Consider the following 16,585-nt stretch of genomic DNA (forward strand, 5'->3'; position numbering starts at 1 on the left):
TATGGACTGAATTTGTACTGATGCTGTGACATAAAATGAAAAGGTCTCTTGGAAGAGCAATTCTTGATCTCTGCTTGCCATTCTCATAGAAGCAGAAGTCGGGGAAATTCTGGGTGTTTTGTTTTGTTTTTTTTGGGTAAGAATTTACTGTTTTAAAAACCTAGACAAGGAACATACACATAGAGAAAGATTTAATTTAATTTTCTTTGCTCCTTTCTTATTTTTGACTCTCACTTTATTAAGGAACGGTGCCTTGCATATATTGGCGTTAAATTCATGCATGTTGTGTTAAAACAAATTTGCATTTTACTAAAGGAGAGAGAGATTAAGGCTATTATTCCCTATTAACAATGTATTTATAGGGACATGTTCCTCTCATCTTTTAAGACAAAACATTTCTTGAAATTTATAGAAATTTGACAGTACCTGTCGCAGTTACAGATGAAAGTTTCTGTGTGTAAGAGTATTTTTTTCATCAAGTTAGCAAGTGAAAACAAAACAAATGTCCGTGCTACTGGGTCTAATTCAGTTAACTGTACCACTTTGAGTACGCCCTCTCTGCCCAGATTGTATACTTTTCGTTTGTTCCACAGGATTGCGTCTTCTAGTCTTTACCTACGAAACCTCTCCAACTGCTTTCCTATTTGAGTTCATCTCGTTCTATTTTTCTGTCACTCTTTTGTCTTCCCTCACTTCTGTTTTATGATTCCTAAGGAGATTCCTAGGAGGGGTCACATGAACCAGTGAACAGGGCTGCGGGCTTAGGAGAATCAGGCGGCTAGCACAGTGTGAGTCCAGGGCCATGGCTAGCCATGGGTGTGTGCTCCACCTGCAAAGTCCACCCCAAAGAAAACCATGCTCAACTCCTTTTCATCTTGCAATACCTGTGTGAGTCCTAGTTACTTCTTGTCCTACTTTCTGAAAGAAAAACCAAGGTCAGGGACATGTCTGGATATGTGGGTTCCATTCTGGCCTGCCTCTGCCATGTCATTTCTTCTCCTTAATCTTAGAGAGTGACACCCATAATTTCTCCCCAAGGACTCCCTCCATGATCTGGCTACTGTTTAACTTCTATACCTTCTCTCTCTCTGGTCCTGACTCCACTGTACTAGAACCCCACCACAGGCCTTCAAACATGCTCTTCCATCTGTCTGAGGCACCCCTGGTTCCTGCTCCTGTCCCTGACTGGTTCCTACTCAGCCTTTCAGCCTCAGCAGGGAAATCAACCCCTCAACGGAGCTGGTTTTTCTTTTCTTTTTTTTCCTTTCCTTTTCCTTTTCCATTCCTCTCCTCCCCTCCTGTCCTCTTCCTTCCTTCCTTCCTTCCAAAAGTAGGCTCCACGCCCAGCATCAAGCCCAACGCAGGGCTTGAACTCATGACCCTGAGATCAAGACCTGAGCTGAGATCAAGAGTCGAACACTTAACCAACTGAGTCACCCAGGCACCCTGGGAGCCGATCTCTTGATCCAGGTTAGGCCCTCATATGGGTTCCCATAGCATCCTGGTTCTCCCTGCCACCCTGACTCCCCAGTTTTCATTTGGAATTATTTGTTTACTGTCTGGTTTGCCAGCTAGAATGTATGCCTAAAGGTAAGGATCCTGATTTTTTATTTACTTCTGTGTCTCTTATACTTAGCAAATAGTTGGCATTCAATAAATATTGGCTGTGGGTGGCGGAAAGCAACTAAGCAGGGCATCAAAGGAAGCTTCCCTAGGTTGCTATCAGCTTCACCCCCTTTGCCCCAACTGTAATGGGTATATAATAAGACAAACATTTCTATTCATCAACCAAAGCTTTCTTGGGGAGAGCACTGTGTTTGCTTAGAAGAAATACTGAAATAGTTAGCAGATATATGGTTAAGAATATGGACTTTGAGGATAGATTTCCTGGTTTTGAATCATAGATCTGCCACTCAATGGCTGGAAAACCTTGGGCAAATTACTTCTCTAGGCCTCAGTTTCTTCATGTGTAAAGTGGGGGTGAAAATAACAGCACCTACCTTAGAGGACTGTTGTGAGGATTATATGCATGAATACACACAAAGGACTGAAGAATTACTGCATACAGAAACACAAAGTGCTGGCTGATATTATTACTATTAGTAAACCATTAGGTGTTGGGGTGAGCTCAAGGATCCAAAGTTGGTCACCAAATTCTGCTTGTCAGGAGAGTGGTCCTGTTCACTGTGGGCTTTTTGTTTTGTATGTTTGGGGAGAGTTGCTGAAGCCAAGCTGATTTACTGTGCCAATTAGTGATGAGAAAATTTCGACATTGGCAGGAGAGGGAGGCAAGAGCCATTTGTACATTCAAATATTTACCGAATGTCTATTTTCTGCTAGACATAAAGGAAAATAAGATAGTCACAGCTGTTACAGAGCTCCCCAAAAAATCAAGAAAGGAGAGAGAAGCTAGAGAGTCTGGGGGGCTGGGGGTGCTGGGTGGGCTGGGGGGCAGACCAGTTTCTCTCCAGTAGATATGGCACAGCAGAGGAGGATATTGAGAGAACAGAAATGCTAAGGCAGGATTTTAAAGCATCTGCTATAGGATGTGTCATGTAAATCCTCTCCTCCATCCCCTACAAAATCTTCAATAAAGTTTTCATTGTTCACTGGAGAGAACTTGAAGAAGGGGAAGATAGCAGATATCTGGGTTATAACTGTTAGGGGAAAGAAGCTATAGGCAAAAAAGCCCTTCCTTACTCTTGTGTACTCCCAGTGAGGAAGCATTACAATGCATGCAATATTTAATGATTGTAAATGATACCTCCATGCATTGTATAATACAAGACTCTTTACAACGAATATAAATTAAACAGTACCAAGAGCAAACATATCACTGAAAAGAAGAGGCATTATTCAAGACAGAAAACCTGGGACTTCGAGGGAAAAGGAGCCTCAAAGCTGGGAGTCACATATGACCACCAACCAGCCCCTTTGTGGTTCATTAGTCAAACTGGTGATTCCTCAGCAACTATGACTTGTTATTTTATAAACCACTGCTTAAGAGGATGCAGACTTTCTTAAACATAAATATCCTAAGGTTTAGGTATGGGGGAAAAAAAGGGGTCTACTATAGGGTCCACTAAAGGGCTCCCATCCTTTTATGACTTCCAGTTTTTCACTTTTACCATCATTTTTAAGAATTTAAAGAATTGTATATAACAATCTAAAGAAATAACAATTTAAAGAAATGTATATATTTCTTTTAAAAAGCAGCAGCCTAAGAAGTAATCAGTCATCAAACAAAATAAAACAAAACTATCAATTTGCCTGAATTTCCAAGAGTGAAATAAATAAAGCTCTGTTGAATTTACCTACACAAATTGAGACTTTCCAGGGAAGAGAGAAATAAACTAGTCTTTTTTTCTTTTTTCTTAGATTTGTTTACTGTTTAAACCCTGGGGTTTTTGCATCTTACAATGTGACTACTGATTAAAAAGATATATGGTTGTTTATTAATGTTCTCAAAGCATGATGCAAATTCACATCACCTTGGGTATATTTTGCCCTTAAAGCTATGAAGTAAATATGGAAGCATTTTGTAGTTAACAAGGCCAAAATATGTTAATTCAAATAGTTGGCTTTGAATAGGATTTTCCTTTAAATCATTAATAGGAAAATGAAGAGAGCTTGGGTGGTCAAGCATGAAATGTAAATGAGAGTAGTTTTCTTTTTTTGTCTCATCCTCCCATGTTATTTGATGTTAAAATTTAAATTTGATAATGCAGAATATGACCTTATCATGAAACAATGCAGCTTATGCTCCAGATTTTTTTGACAGCAGTATTGTAACTATGATTTTTAAGTACCATTTTCAAATGAGAAGTTCAGTGAAAAAGTTAGACATTTTGAATTGGTAGAGTCAGAAAACGAGCTTTCCTGTCTTTTATCTACAAGACCATATATTTAAAATCAAAAACTAAGATAGAGGGTGTAGAGCAAAGCAGAGACAAACCTAGATCTCTCTAAATGGATGTAAAATTACCAGTGAAATCCCTGAAGGGCCAAATAATACAGGAAGCGTATACTTTTGCCCTCTTATTAAAATGAAGAATATGTTTCTTTAAAGCAGAAAAGGGCTTTACAAACCTTTGTTCAGCTCTAGGTTTCTAATCAGCCGCAGAACTGCAACCATTCCCTATTGTCAGGCCTCTGGTGAGAAGCGCAAAGGAGCCAGCCGCAACCAAGAGCTCCGCAAAATCAAGGTGGACACCGGGCCTCGCTTCTGCCATTCTGCTACCAGACAGAAAATTTCAGAAAGAGGTCAGTTTAAAACACACACATTTTAGCCAGGTTTTAAGTATAACTACCTCCTTAAATATAACTGATCCTATGATTATAAGCTTTTCAACATAGGTGTTAGTGATCCATTTTTTTCCCCATTTTTTTGGACCTGGAAAAAAAAAGACCTCAGAGTGTCATACATTTCTATCAAGAAAATGAATTAATTTAGTAGCATTGGAAAACTATGAAGTTTGTGCCAGTTTTCAGATGACCCAAAATTTGGGCTGCTTTACAGGGATAACTAAATTCATGGCAAAGTAAGAATGGTAAAAGCTCATGCTAAAATACCCTGTCTAAAGTATGCTTTACTTTGGAAGGCATCAGCAACAGCAATGCACCATTTGCCAGAAATGCATTTCTATACCAACAAAAGTCTTGCTATTAGGGCACACCCTTGAGCAACTATCACACTGCACTGAGCTCTTGACACTATTCTGGAAGCATCACTGTGAGCCGCTGCTTCTCAGCGGGGGAGAGAAATGAAATTCAGCAGAAGCAGCAACTTTTGGAAGGAGAAGCACGGTTTGCCTCTTAGGCTGCTTTTCTCCTGGAATGGGTTTGAGAGATCCATACTTCTGGAGCTTTAAATCTGTGGACCGTTGACTATCACTCCGCCTCTTTTGAAGTTACAAAAATACCTTCTGTCTATGGTGTGGCGGGAATAGAAAGTTTGGAAAATTAAATCGGTAAGACTTAAGATAACCCAGATGACATACATGCAATAGCATTCCATGAAGAATTTATTCAGTCCAATCCCTTGCATGTAATTAACCAAGACACACAAAGTCTCCAAATTCTGCACTTCAAAAAAGGAGGGAAAATGCAAAGGTCCCGTGCAGCTCCCGGGACCTACTGAGAACCACTTTGTTACAAATGTATCCAAAAGCCCCAGCACCAGAGACTTGTGGGGCGCCACTCGTCCTCGCTGCATTCGCTCCCCAGCTTCCAGAGGTAGCGGTTGTGCTATGAAGGCAGACCCTGCCAAGCTGGCCGACAAGATGCTGCGTAGCCCCAAGTGCTCGCGGTGCCGGAACCATGGTTTCCTGGTGCCGGTCAAGGGCCACGCGGGCAAGTGCCGCTGGAAGCAGTGCACCTGCGAGAAGTGCTCCCTGATCACCGAGCGCCAGAAGATTATGGCAGCGCAGAAGGTGCTCAAGAAGCAGGCCTCCGAGGAGGAGCAGGAGATGGCCCTTGGCGCGCACCGGCCGGAGCTGTTGTCTGGGGCTGCGGCCGCCGCCCCGGGCTCAAGCCTCCGCCAGCTGCTTCCGCTCGCAGTTTCGGGAGACCGGGAGGTAGGCCCGGAGTGCCGCGTGCCCGCGGGCTTCCCGGAGAGGCCCCCGCGGGGCCCGAGCCCGGGCCCGAGTGCCTTCCAGCCAGTTCTGGGCGGCCGCGGCCACGTGGGGCTGAGCGAACGAGCCACCGTGGCCGTGCCCAGTTCCGTGGGGCTCCAGCTCGGGGCGGAGGCCGCAGGCAAGGGCTACTCCGGCCGCTTGGAGCTGCGCAGGCCGCTGCGGCCCGTGCCCAGCCCGCCGTTCGCCGACTTCGGTAAGATTCCCGGGCCCCGCGTGGCCTCGCCCCGCCTGGGATGCCTCTCCGGGTTGCAGCCTCCCCGTGCCCCACGCTGGCGGCCCAGGCCACCCGGGATCTTACCGGGATGGGCCCTTGGGGTGGGGGTGGGGTAAATGCTTTCAGAGGTACTCCTGCTGTGGGAAACTGTTCTCTAAATAGAGATTTGGGTTGGGGGCCATTCTGCAAAAAGGTAAAAGAGAGCTGGAAAGGAATGGGTGATTCTGACGGCTTTTAACATTTAGCTTCTTGCCTTTCTGTATTGGGAGAAAGAAAATGGCCCCCAATCCCCTTAGCTGTGGCTTCTCCTTCAGGAAGATGCCCTAGCGAGATGGGCCCTACTGCACTTGCGCACTTCTTCCCGCCCTTTTCTTGGGCTGGTGGCGCCGTCTTCAAGACGCCCCTGTGGGCGGGCCTACGCAGTGATGACTGCGCCTGCGCACTCTTCCCTTTCCAGCCGCTGGAGGCTCCTCCCAGCCAACTTCCTTTGGAAGGGCCCTGGCCCAATGCGCCTGCGCACCCATTTCCGCCCTTTAGCTAGGAGTGGGAATGAGACAGTTCTCTGTGCACCCCTGGGGAACAATTGGTCTCTTGATATTACCTCTTTTTCCACCGCTCCCACCATATGCATAAATTACATGGTTCCTTATGTTTTGGTGGTTTTTCAGTATTAAAAGTACAGTTTCAAGTCATACACAGATTTGAGGCTCTTTTTGGGTGCAGACACATGATTTTTTTTTTTTTTTTTTGGTTTTCTCTATGGCACTGTGGTAGAAGGAGCACAGGAGGCTGGGAGACTGCTCAGTCACCTTAGGCAAGCTCCTTCCTTCTGTGGCAGTCTCTCCCCTCTATGCTAAGGGGATTGGCCTGGATGTTCTCTGAAGGTCATTTCTGCCTTCTGGGACATTCTAGGAAAATTTAGATCCCCAGGAAACTAGAGGGGGAAGGCAGACCTGAAACAGCAATTCTAGAAGATACCTTTCCATGGACACAGGGCCTTTCTCTGTTCCATCTCAACAGGGACTGAGTACTTAACTGTGCCCCAACACTAGTGATGAAGAACCAAAGCGGGAAAAGTCACTTTTGTTGCCTTCAAGGATCTTGTCCTTGTGGGAGGGACAGCGCTGATCAAGGAATCACGCAAATCAATGTATAGAGTTCTGATAACTGATGGTTTAGTTGTGGTTGAGGGAAGAGTAGAAGCTGAGTACTGAGGACTTACTGAGGCACAGTGGGGTTGGGGGGAAAAGCCTTCTAAACTGAGGGAACAGCATCTGCAAAGGCCTTGAGGTTGATGAGAAAGGAGAAACTGCTAGGTTATAGTGTGTGAGGAGGCTGGAGTGGAGGCAAGAACCAGCCCTCATGAGGCTTTATGGCTGTGCCAAGGACTTTTTCTAAGAGCAGTGGGACATGGCTGAAGGGCTTAAAAAGCAGGGAGGATCAAAAGCATAATGGACGTGGGAGTTCTTTGTAAGTGGCTTTGAGTGTTGTGCTGCTACCTTTGTACAGTGATGTGATGCTCTTTTCTTTAGCTCTGTGTGTTTTTAACACTTCCTTCATTGCTTACCTTTTCAGGGCTCTCTCTGAGCATTAGCTCAGATTGTGTGGTGGGGTCCGAGTACCTGGAGAGAGAGCCTTCCAAGCTGTACCCGAGCTGCTCCAACATGCATTCCTACTGCCCATTCCCACTGGGCTACCAGGATGGATCCCCCACTCCGGGGATCCCCCTGCAGCGGGGCTTCCGGCACGTGTCCTGCAGCCACTTCCATGGAGGAGCCTTGGTAAGTCCCATCTCCATTCCTTTCCCGGTTCCTCCTTATCCCAGATGCCCTATTGCTCTTGTGGATCCTCAGTCCCAGGAAGCGAACCGATGGGCCAGTCTGTGCCAGGCCCTGAGCACTGGCAGGATGGACGTAACATTGACCGTGTGCAGTGCTCACCTCTCGGAGTGCACACATGTAGGCAGGTCCATTTGCGTGTAAACGGGTTGGCCTGGCTGTCTGGGCTGTGGCATGTGCTTTTCAGAGCTGGGGGATCAGGCAAGAAGGAATGCAGACATAGCTTGGATAAGCCTGGGAGACAGCCGCACGGTACCACTGACTGAGTGACCGTTAGCCTGGACTCACTGCATGCTGGGGCCGGAAGGGTGCTTCATTTTGCTGGGCACCAGGAAAGAAGTCTCACTGTCCTGGCACCACACTGTTGAGGGCAGAGCCAGGAGCAGACGTAGGTCCCCTGCCCAAAGGTATGGGCCACTTGAGACTTCAGGCACCTTTCAGGAGGAGTTGAAGCTTAATCATGAAGAATAGGGAAACCTTCCCCAAACACCTGTCACCTCAGGGGATATTTGTTGAAAGAATGGATGAGGTTTAATCTTTTTGTAAGATCAGTGGTCCTTTACTAACTGCTGTGTTCTTTAAGCCTGGAATTTTGAATACTGAGTAAGGAAGAGTCAGGCCGTCTCTGTTGTGTGAGGTACAAGTCGGGGAGAACAGGTTTTGTGGCCTTAGTTACCAGCTTCTTCCAGACCAGACCTCTTGGCAACCCTGAGGCCGGTCAGGACTGCAGGATAGTCAGAGGCCTGGGTAACTAGTCCTGACTTGGCCCCATTGGGCTGGACCTGTGGGGCAGGTCGGTTCTAATGTAGCTCACGTTCACGGAAACGTAGACCACCATTACCTTTCCTCCCTCTCTCAGAGCAGAAAGCCTAACCTGGGTGTTAGAGAGATGTTTCTCTTGCGGGGAGGGTAGAAAAGAGTGAGGACAGAGCAGGCTTCCTTGTTTAATGTGGAAAGTGATTGAAAAGAAAGAGGAACACTGGACATTTACATACCGGCCGAGAGTCTTAGCTGCAGAGCGGAGCCAGTGAGATGCCCTCCCAGATGTGTCCACACAGGTCAGGCACACAGGGCGCTGAGTCCCCACTCCGGCTGCAGCCCCAGCAGGATCTCTTCTGTCTGTTTTAGACATTGTAAAGTTTTACATAAGTCATTTTCCATTGATTCAAGGGAAAGAGTTTGAAAACCACTGGTCTTGATAATTTCCAGGGTGCCTACTGACCCTTATGGGAGCCATCAGGGTACGCTGTATTACCCCACTATAGAGTAGAGGAAGAAGACTCCGAGGAGTTAGGTATTTGTTTATGGTCACAAAAGTGTCGGGGGGGGAGGGCCTGGTATTCAGATTACGTAGCTGGTCAGTAACAGCATTCACCCCAAGTCTGGGCCCCTGGCACTCACTTTCTCCTTCCCAAGGTATGGCTGTCATGCAGAGACAGAGCAGACATGGCCCTTGACTCTCACCAGCACCCCCGCCACAGCTGAACTCTGTGGGTGCTGGCCACCCCATTGCAGCCCAAGGAGAGCACAGTGCCTCCAGGCTTCACACAAAGAGGGGGCTCTGGCCAAGTGGAGCACGCACCCACCGTCTGCTCACACAGAAGCTCGGATGGAGCCTGGCGTCCAGGGTAGAGCTCTGATTGACAGGCTTGCCAGACGGCCTTTGTTAAGAGTGTGATCTCAGCTGGTTTATCGGGGCCTGAGCTGCCACCACAGGCCCCAGGCAGGAGCTGTGATCCAGGGAGAGACTTGGCTGAGCAGCTTGGAATTAAAGCCCTAATAATCCCCCTTCCATCCCCCTTCACGTCTGGAGAGAGGATCAGCATTTATTTCTGATGCTGTTTCAAACCCGAGAGCCTATGAATTGCTTTCATCCTTGTCCTGCTGCCCCCTGCCTGGGCTCTGAGATACTCCCCAGAGATGTGTTCAGCCTTGTCTTCCTGTGTCCCTGTCCCATTTGCTGCTTCTTCACTTCCTCTGTTGTCTTCCCATAAAACAGCACAAGCTCAGGGCTGGACAGACCTGGGATCCAGTCCTGCCTCCACTGTTTACTAGCCAAATGGCCTGGGGAAGCCATCTAACCTCTGAGGGTCTGACTCAGGTTCTCACTCTGGCAGTAGGGGAACGAGTACCTATCTCATAGGGCCATTGACGGATTGAAGAAGCTGTAATGCCTGGAAAGTGCCTGGCACAGGGCCTGCACGTAGTAGATACTTGAAGGTGGGCTTTCTTCTCTTCCTTGTTAGGAAATGCTGGGTTAATCTAAAGAGATTTTTGCAGACTGCCTCAAGGCTTTAATGTGCTCATGTGTGACTCACCGATGTGGGGGCAGTGCGTGGGGTTTCTCAAACTCCTTTGTCAAAGAACACTTTTAAGAGCACATAAAATATCTTACAGGACACTAGCGTTCTCCAGAACACAGCTTGTAAAGTGCTCTGAAGTTTCTGGATGCAGAAGTAAATAAGAGGAACTACATCTGAAATTCATTACGATTTTTTATTGCTTTCACGTCTTTGTCTGTTCAGTGCTAAGCTGTGTAGTCCTCCCTCCAGACGCCCCCATTCCAGCCTTAGCGACCCGTGGCACAAGCGTGGCTTCCATGTTCGGAAGAAGGGGCAGCCACACAGAGGGCTGCCCGCCGGAGTCACTTTGCTGGGGTCCCCAGCTGCCCTTGCCTCAGGAACGGCTGCACTGCACCCAGCTCTTCTGTGGTGTTGGAATAGGGCCTCCAAAGGCCCCCCGACTCTATAGAGTCTAAGTCCTTAGCTGAATCAGGAAAAGGGACCATGGGGGGTTGGGATGCATTGGGACCCTTCGCCAGCACGGAGCGGTAGAGTCTGACAGACGGATCCAGTTCTGCCTCCGCTGCTTACCAGCCCCGTGGCCCTGGGCCCAGAGCTGCCCCTCATGGACACTGTGTGCCATCATTATCACGAGGAGGGTACTAGAACCTCCCTCCTGGGGTCATGAGGGTGGAAGGAGGTCCCAGATCTGTGCATATACAAAAGGTCTCAGTGTGACTGTGTGGCTGTTCCCCAGGCTCACCTGAGATGTGTCTGAATTTCTTCTTGCCTCCAATCATTTGGGGGGTATCGGCCAAACACCCTGTCCCAAGTGCTCTGTCCCCAGGTGTGGGGGCCACACTGGTGAATCTACCTCTTGGGGAGCCCCCCATTGAGGAGCCTGAGACCCATTTGACCAGGCTGTCTGGCTAACCCTCTCCCTTTCTGGCTTGTGGGTTGCGTGTGCCCCGCAGGTGCCTGAGCCGGTGGGAGACTTCCAGCCCAGCTACTACCCGCCGCCGCCGCCGCCGCCGCCAGCCCCGCAGCCTCAGTTCCTCCCGCCGGGCTTCCTGTCTGCGCTCCACTTCCTGCCGCCGCTGCCGCCGCCCCCGCCGCCGGCCTCCTTCTCTCTCGCTGTCCCGTCTGATACGGACAAGGAAACCGCTGGTAAGTGGAGCTCCCGTCCGTCAGCTTCTGGGGAGCCAGGAAGACTTTCTGGAGGCAGGGGGCCTAATCTGAAGTGAGAGAAGGGCCGCACCAGGCCCCGGGATGAGCTCTTGCCCTAAACCCCTCCCTTTATTCCATATGCAAGCATCTGAGAGAGGGGGTCCCCAGTCTCAGGTGCGAAAACCAGTGGAACCCAGAGAGGGTCTCGCATATGTAAATGGCAGATGGCAGCGCGCGGGTTTCCACAGAACCTGTCTGGCTCCGGCTGCGATGCTAATTCCCTGCCCTTATCAGCGCCTACAGGCGGAGGCGCGGCGGGGGGCTGGCGCGGGCCGGAGACCCGAGGGGCCAGGCTTCTCTGGCTCGGCTGGGCCTCTCCGGCCAGGCAAGGAGCAGCAGCTGGAGCTGGGCTGGGGCCGCTAGGGGTGGCCCTCTGCCCCCGGCCGCTCTGTGGAGAGTCAGACCGGGAGCTAGGCCCGTCTTCTCATCTGTGAAGTGGGACCTGTCGCAGAGTTCCTGTGACAGTCCACGCACGTTTCGGATGTAAAAATGCTTTCGGTTTCCTTTTGAGGGCTCTTGCAGCTTTAAAGGTTCTAGGATTTTTTTCCCTTTCAGTCCTTCCGTGAGGCTCCTCAGGGAAAGGAGGTGAGGCCTACTGCACACCTGCTGTGTGTGAGACGCCCGGGTGCACAGGCCGGAGAGATGGTATGTGGCTTGAAGCACGCTGGCCGCGGAGCCAGACGGCCTGGGGGTCCCGACTCCAGCACTTAGCGGCTGTGGGACCCGCGGCAAGTCCATGCACTCCTTGTGCCTCAGCTTCACCTTCTGCCAAAGTGGACCGATGGTGCCCACCTCAGGAGGGGATTCTGAGGACCTGACCCCGGGGATGGCATTAGCGTTCGTTCTTATTTCCTGTCATCCCCTTGCTGACGTGGTGTTGTGAGGCAGAAAGACGCTGAGGTTCAGAGCTGCGGGGTAGCTTGCTTCTCGCCACCAGCTGGCGACAGGCAGAGCTCGAGGGTGAGCTGGAGTCTGTGTCACAGGGCCGCGGCTGCGTGGCCAGCGTCCGGACACCTAGCAAAGAACGGCAAAGGTGTTCTCCGCTGGGGCTGGGGATGGTGAGACTGCCTGACAGAAAGTCTACCTCTGAAAGTAGGTCATTCCCCTCTTTGTAAATCCAGCCCCTCCTCTTTGTCCTTCACAGACAACCAGGACCAGGACCAGGACGCGGAGGGGCCCGAGGCGCCACCCCGTGAGCCCAGCCAGCCGTCCTCTCAGGAGCCGTCTGACTAGGCCCGGGCACTGGGGCCAGTGGGCTGGGGGCGTGGGGGTGTAACAGCAATGATGTTCTTGTCCACATTCGGCCATGTGTAGGGAGGAAGGATAGTGGTAGGTATAAGATGGCAGTTAATTTCCATTTCAAGACAGGAGGGAGGAGGGTGATTTCTAAAGTTCTCTCAATCCTGAGATGTGGGATTGACCAGGAGCGTGGAGGATGGTTAGCAGGGGAGGGCCAGGGCTCTGAGGATTGCGGGGCTGGTGGAAGCTCACATTTAGGAATGAATTTAACCGAGTCTGGGTTGTGTGGCTGTTAAACTCACTCCCAGGTGCGGTCTTTGATTTCCTCAGGCCCCGCTCTAGCACAGGAGGCACCATCTATTTCAGCCTTCTGCTTCTGCCTCTGTTTGGTCCCAGCTGGGGGCAGCACAGACACCAAGTGCCCCTGCACATCCAGGTGGCCGGTGTGGAAAGCGGGGCCCCGGGCGCTGACAGCCGGTTCTGCAGCGTCCCTCCCTGCTGCCCTGTCCCGTGAGGGCTGCCTGGCCACTGCCCCTTGCCCCTTCTCCATGGGGCTTCACTAAGCATTCTGACCGCTGAGGCTGCTTCATCTCCCCTCCATAAAGTTCAAGCCACTATAGGCATCATTTCTGGTTAAAAAAAATCTATTAAAGTTTGACTATTTGATATTTTTATAGTGATTGCCAACTTTAAAAAGTAGGCTGTTCATAAGCACTGAATGCTGTTCTCGGAGAGTAGAATGGTGCTTCTAAATCACCTCTGTATCCGTTTCTCCTCTGGGGACAGTAGACTGTTGAAATAAAATAAGTAGTAGAAATTGTCGTGGAAGGTTTATTCTCTCTTTAAATCCTTGTGGGAGGATGGTGTTGGGTAAGGGGTCGGGTCTGGGTCTGGCAGGTCCCTCCCTAACCTACCTCCCCTCTCCCTTTGCCTCTGTTAGCCAGCGAGAGGCTTGGGCTAGGCTACTAGATTTCTGACTATCATTATTGGTATTATCACCATTTTTTTTAAGCAGTGGAGACCTTTTGAGCAAATCTGATGCAGACCCAAAATATAAAGATTTCTTTTAGTTTCCCTCACCCAGCTGTGGGGGTGGCAGAGAAGACCTTCTGGAGAAGTTGGGGTCTCAACTCCATCTTGAAGGTGAAAGTAGGCACTCCCAGTAGGGGGTTGTACAGAGTAGGGGACTAGAGTGAAGGATTCTGGGTGAGAGACCGTGTCTTGTTCTCTGTCCAGGGAAGGACTGGAGTCAAGAAAACAGGCTGACCTGCTTCCTGCCTGGCCTATAGGCAGGGGTGTCCCAGCACCCTTATAGGACATGTGGCAGGACAATCTCTGAGAAGTGATACTTGGCTGTTCTCCCAACGTCAGTGCGGTGGCTGGGCCTGGGCCTGCTCTGTTGGAAGGCACTGGAGCAGGATACAGTCCTAGGAATGTTTCAGTTACTGCTTTACAGACGATTCTTTCAGTGGGGCCGACCTAAGTATGCCAAGGCCTGTAGGTCAGCATTGGCTTCAGTCTGGACCAGATGATGTGATTTTGGACTAGCCTGGTTTTGAGGCTGAAGCTCCTCCCACCCCAGCCCTCCCCTCACAACAGTGCTGGTCCTGCTCCTAGGTTCACAGGACCGCAGGAGCCCTGGTTTCCAGTTGGCCCCATTCCCCCTGACCTCATTGGACCCTGGCCTGTCAGTACGGCCAAGTAAGGCTGGATTAGTGCCCCTACTTATTCATTACACTTTTATTTTAGACTCCATGTTTTGAAAGATTTTTCAACCAAGCTGCATTAAAGTATTTCTGATCAATGCACACAGGTATAAGAGTCTGACCACATGGACTCCATAACATTCCAGACCAATGCAAGGACACAGGATGTTTATTTAACCTGTGGGGTTTGAGATTGGAAGCTCTGGCCTGCTGAGAAGGGCAGTGTCCTGTTGCTGGAGTCCATGTCCACAGGACTCCACAGAGGGGACAATTGCTCAGTTCTCCTACAGGCCTATGATCTGATGAATCTCTGGAGACTGGCATCTTTCCTGGAAACTTGGCAGATGGGGTGAAAAGACAACCGTGGGGCAGGGTTGGAGACTTGCCTTCCTCCCTTACCCCTGCTGTGAAGCCCAAGTTCTGATAGCCCCAGCTTGTTCTTACCATGCTTACTTACCTCGGAGGGGTCACTGGACCCCTGCTCTCTGTTGCCTTCCCAGTCAATCCGGTCTTTGCTCCCTGAATGCCCTGTTCCTCCAGGCTGTCCTTCAGCAGCAGGGGCATGAGCACTGAAACACCAGATCTGCGCATGTTGCTACCTGGCTCACACACCTTCTATGGCTCCCTACTGGTCTGGGGCCAACATCTTCAACACAGTCAGCCTGCCCACCTCTCCAGCCGCCTCTCCTCACAGGCTGGCCCAGCCCGGTCTTGCAGTAGAGTCTGCCAGGTCCAGGCAGAAAAGTATGGGAAGAGAGAAACGGAGCCAGCAGCAGCACTACTCATCCCTGACGGCTGAGGCTTGGCTATAAGCTGGGAGAATGTTCTGGAAGGCAGCTGGCTGGCATTGCCTGACGCCGGATGTACTATCAGAGCGCCGTCAGGGGGGGCGCGCGGGCAGCAACTGTGGGCGGGGCCCGTTGCCTAGCGACTGGCCACAGAGAAGCGCGCAGGTCCGACGCCCGCGGAGCCGAAGAACAGTTTTTCTGCAGCGCCCGGCTTGAAGCGCCCCCCAGAGACCTGGCATCTCCCGGGGAGATCAAAATGATGAGCCTCTAGGGTGGGCTGTGTGATTGCCAACTGCTCAGCAATCATCTTTGCACTGCCCTGCCTGTGAAATAGGTGCCCTTCTATCCGTCTTCAGGCACCAGTCCCAACCCCAACCCCCGTCCCTTGGCTTATTCCTCTCCTTTCTCTCCTTTCTGCACTTTCACGCATGCGGAGTCCTCTACCTAGACTCCTCCTTCCAGTTTCACCTACTCATCTTAGCTCCGCTGCCACCTCCTCCAGACCAACTCAGCTTGGGTTAGGAGGCTTCTGCAGGGCCTGTCCAGGCCCTCTGTCGCCCTTTCTCACCCGGACCCCACTGAGTAGATGTCCCTCCTCCCACAAGTCTTCAAGCTTCCTGGAGACAGAGACAAGGTGTCGTTTGTTCCTGTGTCCCCAGCTCCCAGTGTGAGCTCAGCATTGGTGAGGCAAGTACTATCGAGTGCCTGTTACAGAACGAAAAGCTGAATCTCAGGGTCACCTTGGGCATTTGGGGTGGAGAGTTGAGTTGCCCTGCCTCTGGCCACCCACCGCAGCATCTTTTGCCTTAAGGTTTGTGCTCTGTCTGCTGGGAGTCCACAGGGGGCAGAGGAACAGGGAGTGAGCCTTTGCTGAGACTACACTGTGTGCCAAGCACCACACTCCTTCCCTCACTGAATCTTCACAACAAGCCAGGGAAGAGGTGTATTATCCCTATTTGATGAAGGAAAGTGAGGCAAAGAGAGGGATAGTGATTTGCCCAAAGTCACATAGCTTCTAAGTGACCAAGGGGGTGCAGAGGGCCACATACATCCCTGAGCACAGTTACAGAGTTTGTAATATTCATTTCTCCCTGAGTTACTGTCTTCAGATTTGTTTTTAAACCAGGTGAATGCACCCTAGTTTCTGAGCAGGTTCTAACATAGCATAGGGAGAGCGGCCTAAGGACACTGGCCTCTCGAAACCACTGCCACCTTCTGACCACAGCACCCAGAGCCCCCTGAGGAAATGCTAAAGTAGGCATCGTGGTGACCGGTGTGGAAAGGGCTCTTGGGATCTCTGGGCTTGAAGGTGGTCAGCATCTGCTGGTGCCTGAGCTCCGATCGTGGCCTGGGGTTCACCGTAAGCACCACCGTGTGAGCCAGGACTGACAGAATGCTTGTTCTTGAGGTTCGTGTGGAGCAAGGAGGTGTGTCTTCTAAGGCTGCACTAATAGGTTTGGTCCCCAAAACCCTCCTGGAGAGCTCTCCCACCATGACACCCCCCCTCCAGTCTTCCTGGAGAGAGGGGGTCTTCTGCACCTTCTTGTAGACAAAACACACCCCTCGGGACCCGGGGCAGGGGATGAGATCCTCTCTCTCTGCAGCTCTGGGGATCCTCACATCTCCTTCCACTCCTGGGTGCTGTAGTCTTGGTG

At 50.6% G+C, this 16,585-nt stretch overlaps 1 protein-coding gene and 1 long non-coding RNA gene across 2 annotated transcripts; one reads left to right on the forward strand and one right to left on the reverse strand.

Moving 5' to 3' along the window:
- Positions 1-3,341: 3,341 nt before the first annotated feature.
- Positions 3,342-15,042, reverse strand: LOC145721266 (uncharacterized). The gene is made up of 3 exons (XR_014144862.1): positions 14,600-15,042; positions 8,684-8,807; positions 3,342-4,233 (listed from the first exon to the last, which is right to left on the reverse strand). It is a non-coding gene; the product is annotated as an uncharacterized LOC145721266 (long non-coding RNA).
- On the forward strand, positions 5,178-13,253 carry DMRTB1 (DMRT like family B with proline rich C-terminal 1). The gene is made up of 4 exons (XM_006737674.3): positions 5,178-5,829; positions 7,426-7,631; positions 10,945-11,137; positions 12,342-13,253. Exons 1-4 carry the CDS (start codon positions 5,250-5,252, stop codon positions 12,428-12,430), a joined length of 1,068 nt encoding a protein of 355 aa, XP_006737737.2. The 5' UTR covers positions 5,178-5,249; the 3' UTR covers positions 12,431-13,253.
- Positions 15,043-16,585: the final 1,543 nt, after the last annotated feature.

Source organism: Leptonychotes weddellii, chromosome 4 (assembly GCF_054177405.1).
Source record: "Leptonychotes weddellii isolate Sample4059 chromosome 4, ASM5417740v2, whole genome shotgun sequence".
NCBI lineage: Eukaryota > Metazoa > Chordata > Mammalia > Carnivora > Phocidae > Leptonychotes > Leptonychotes weddellii.

Excerpts from the sequence above, each read along its gene's own strand:
- DMRTB1 (XM_006737674.3), top strand. The coding sequence starts at position 5,250 with ATGAAGGCAGACCCTGCCAAGCTGGCCGACAAGATGCTGCGTAGCCCC. Across the intron at positions 5,830-7,425 it reads CCCGCCGTTCGCCGACTTCG|GGCTCTCTCTGAGCATTAGC; the intron begins GTAAGATTCCCG and ends TTACCTTTTCAG. Across the intron at positions 11,138-12,341 it reads TACGGACAAGGAAACCGCTG|ACAACCAGGACCAGGACCAG; the intron begins GTAAGTGGAGCT and ends TGTCCTTCACAG.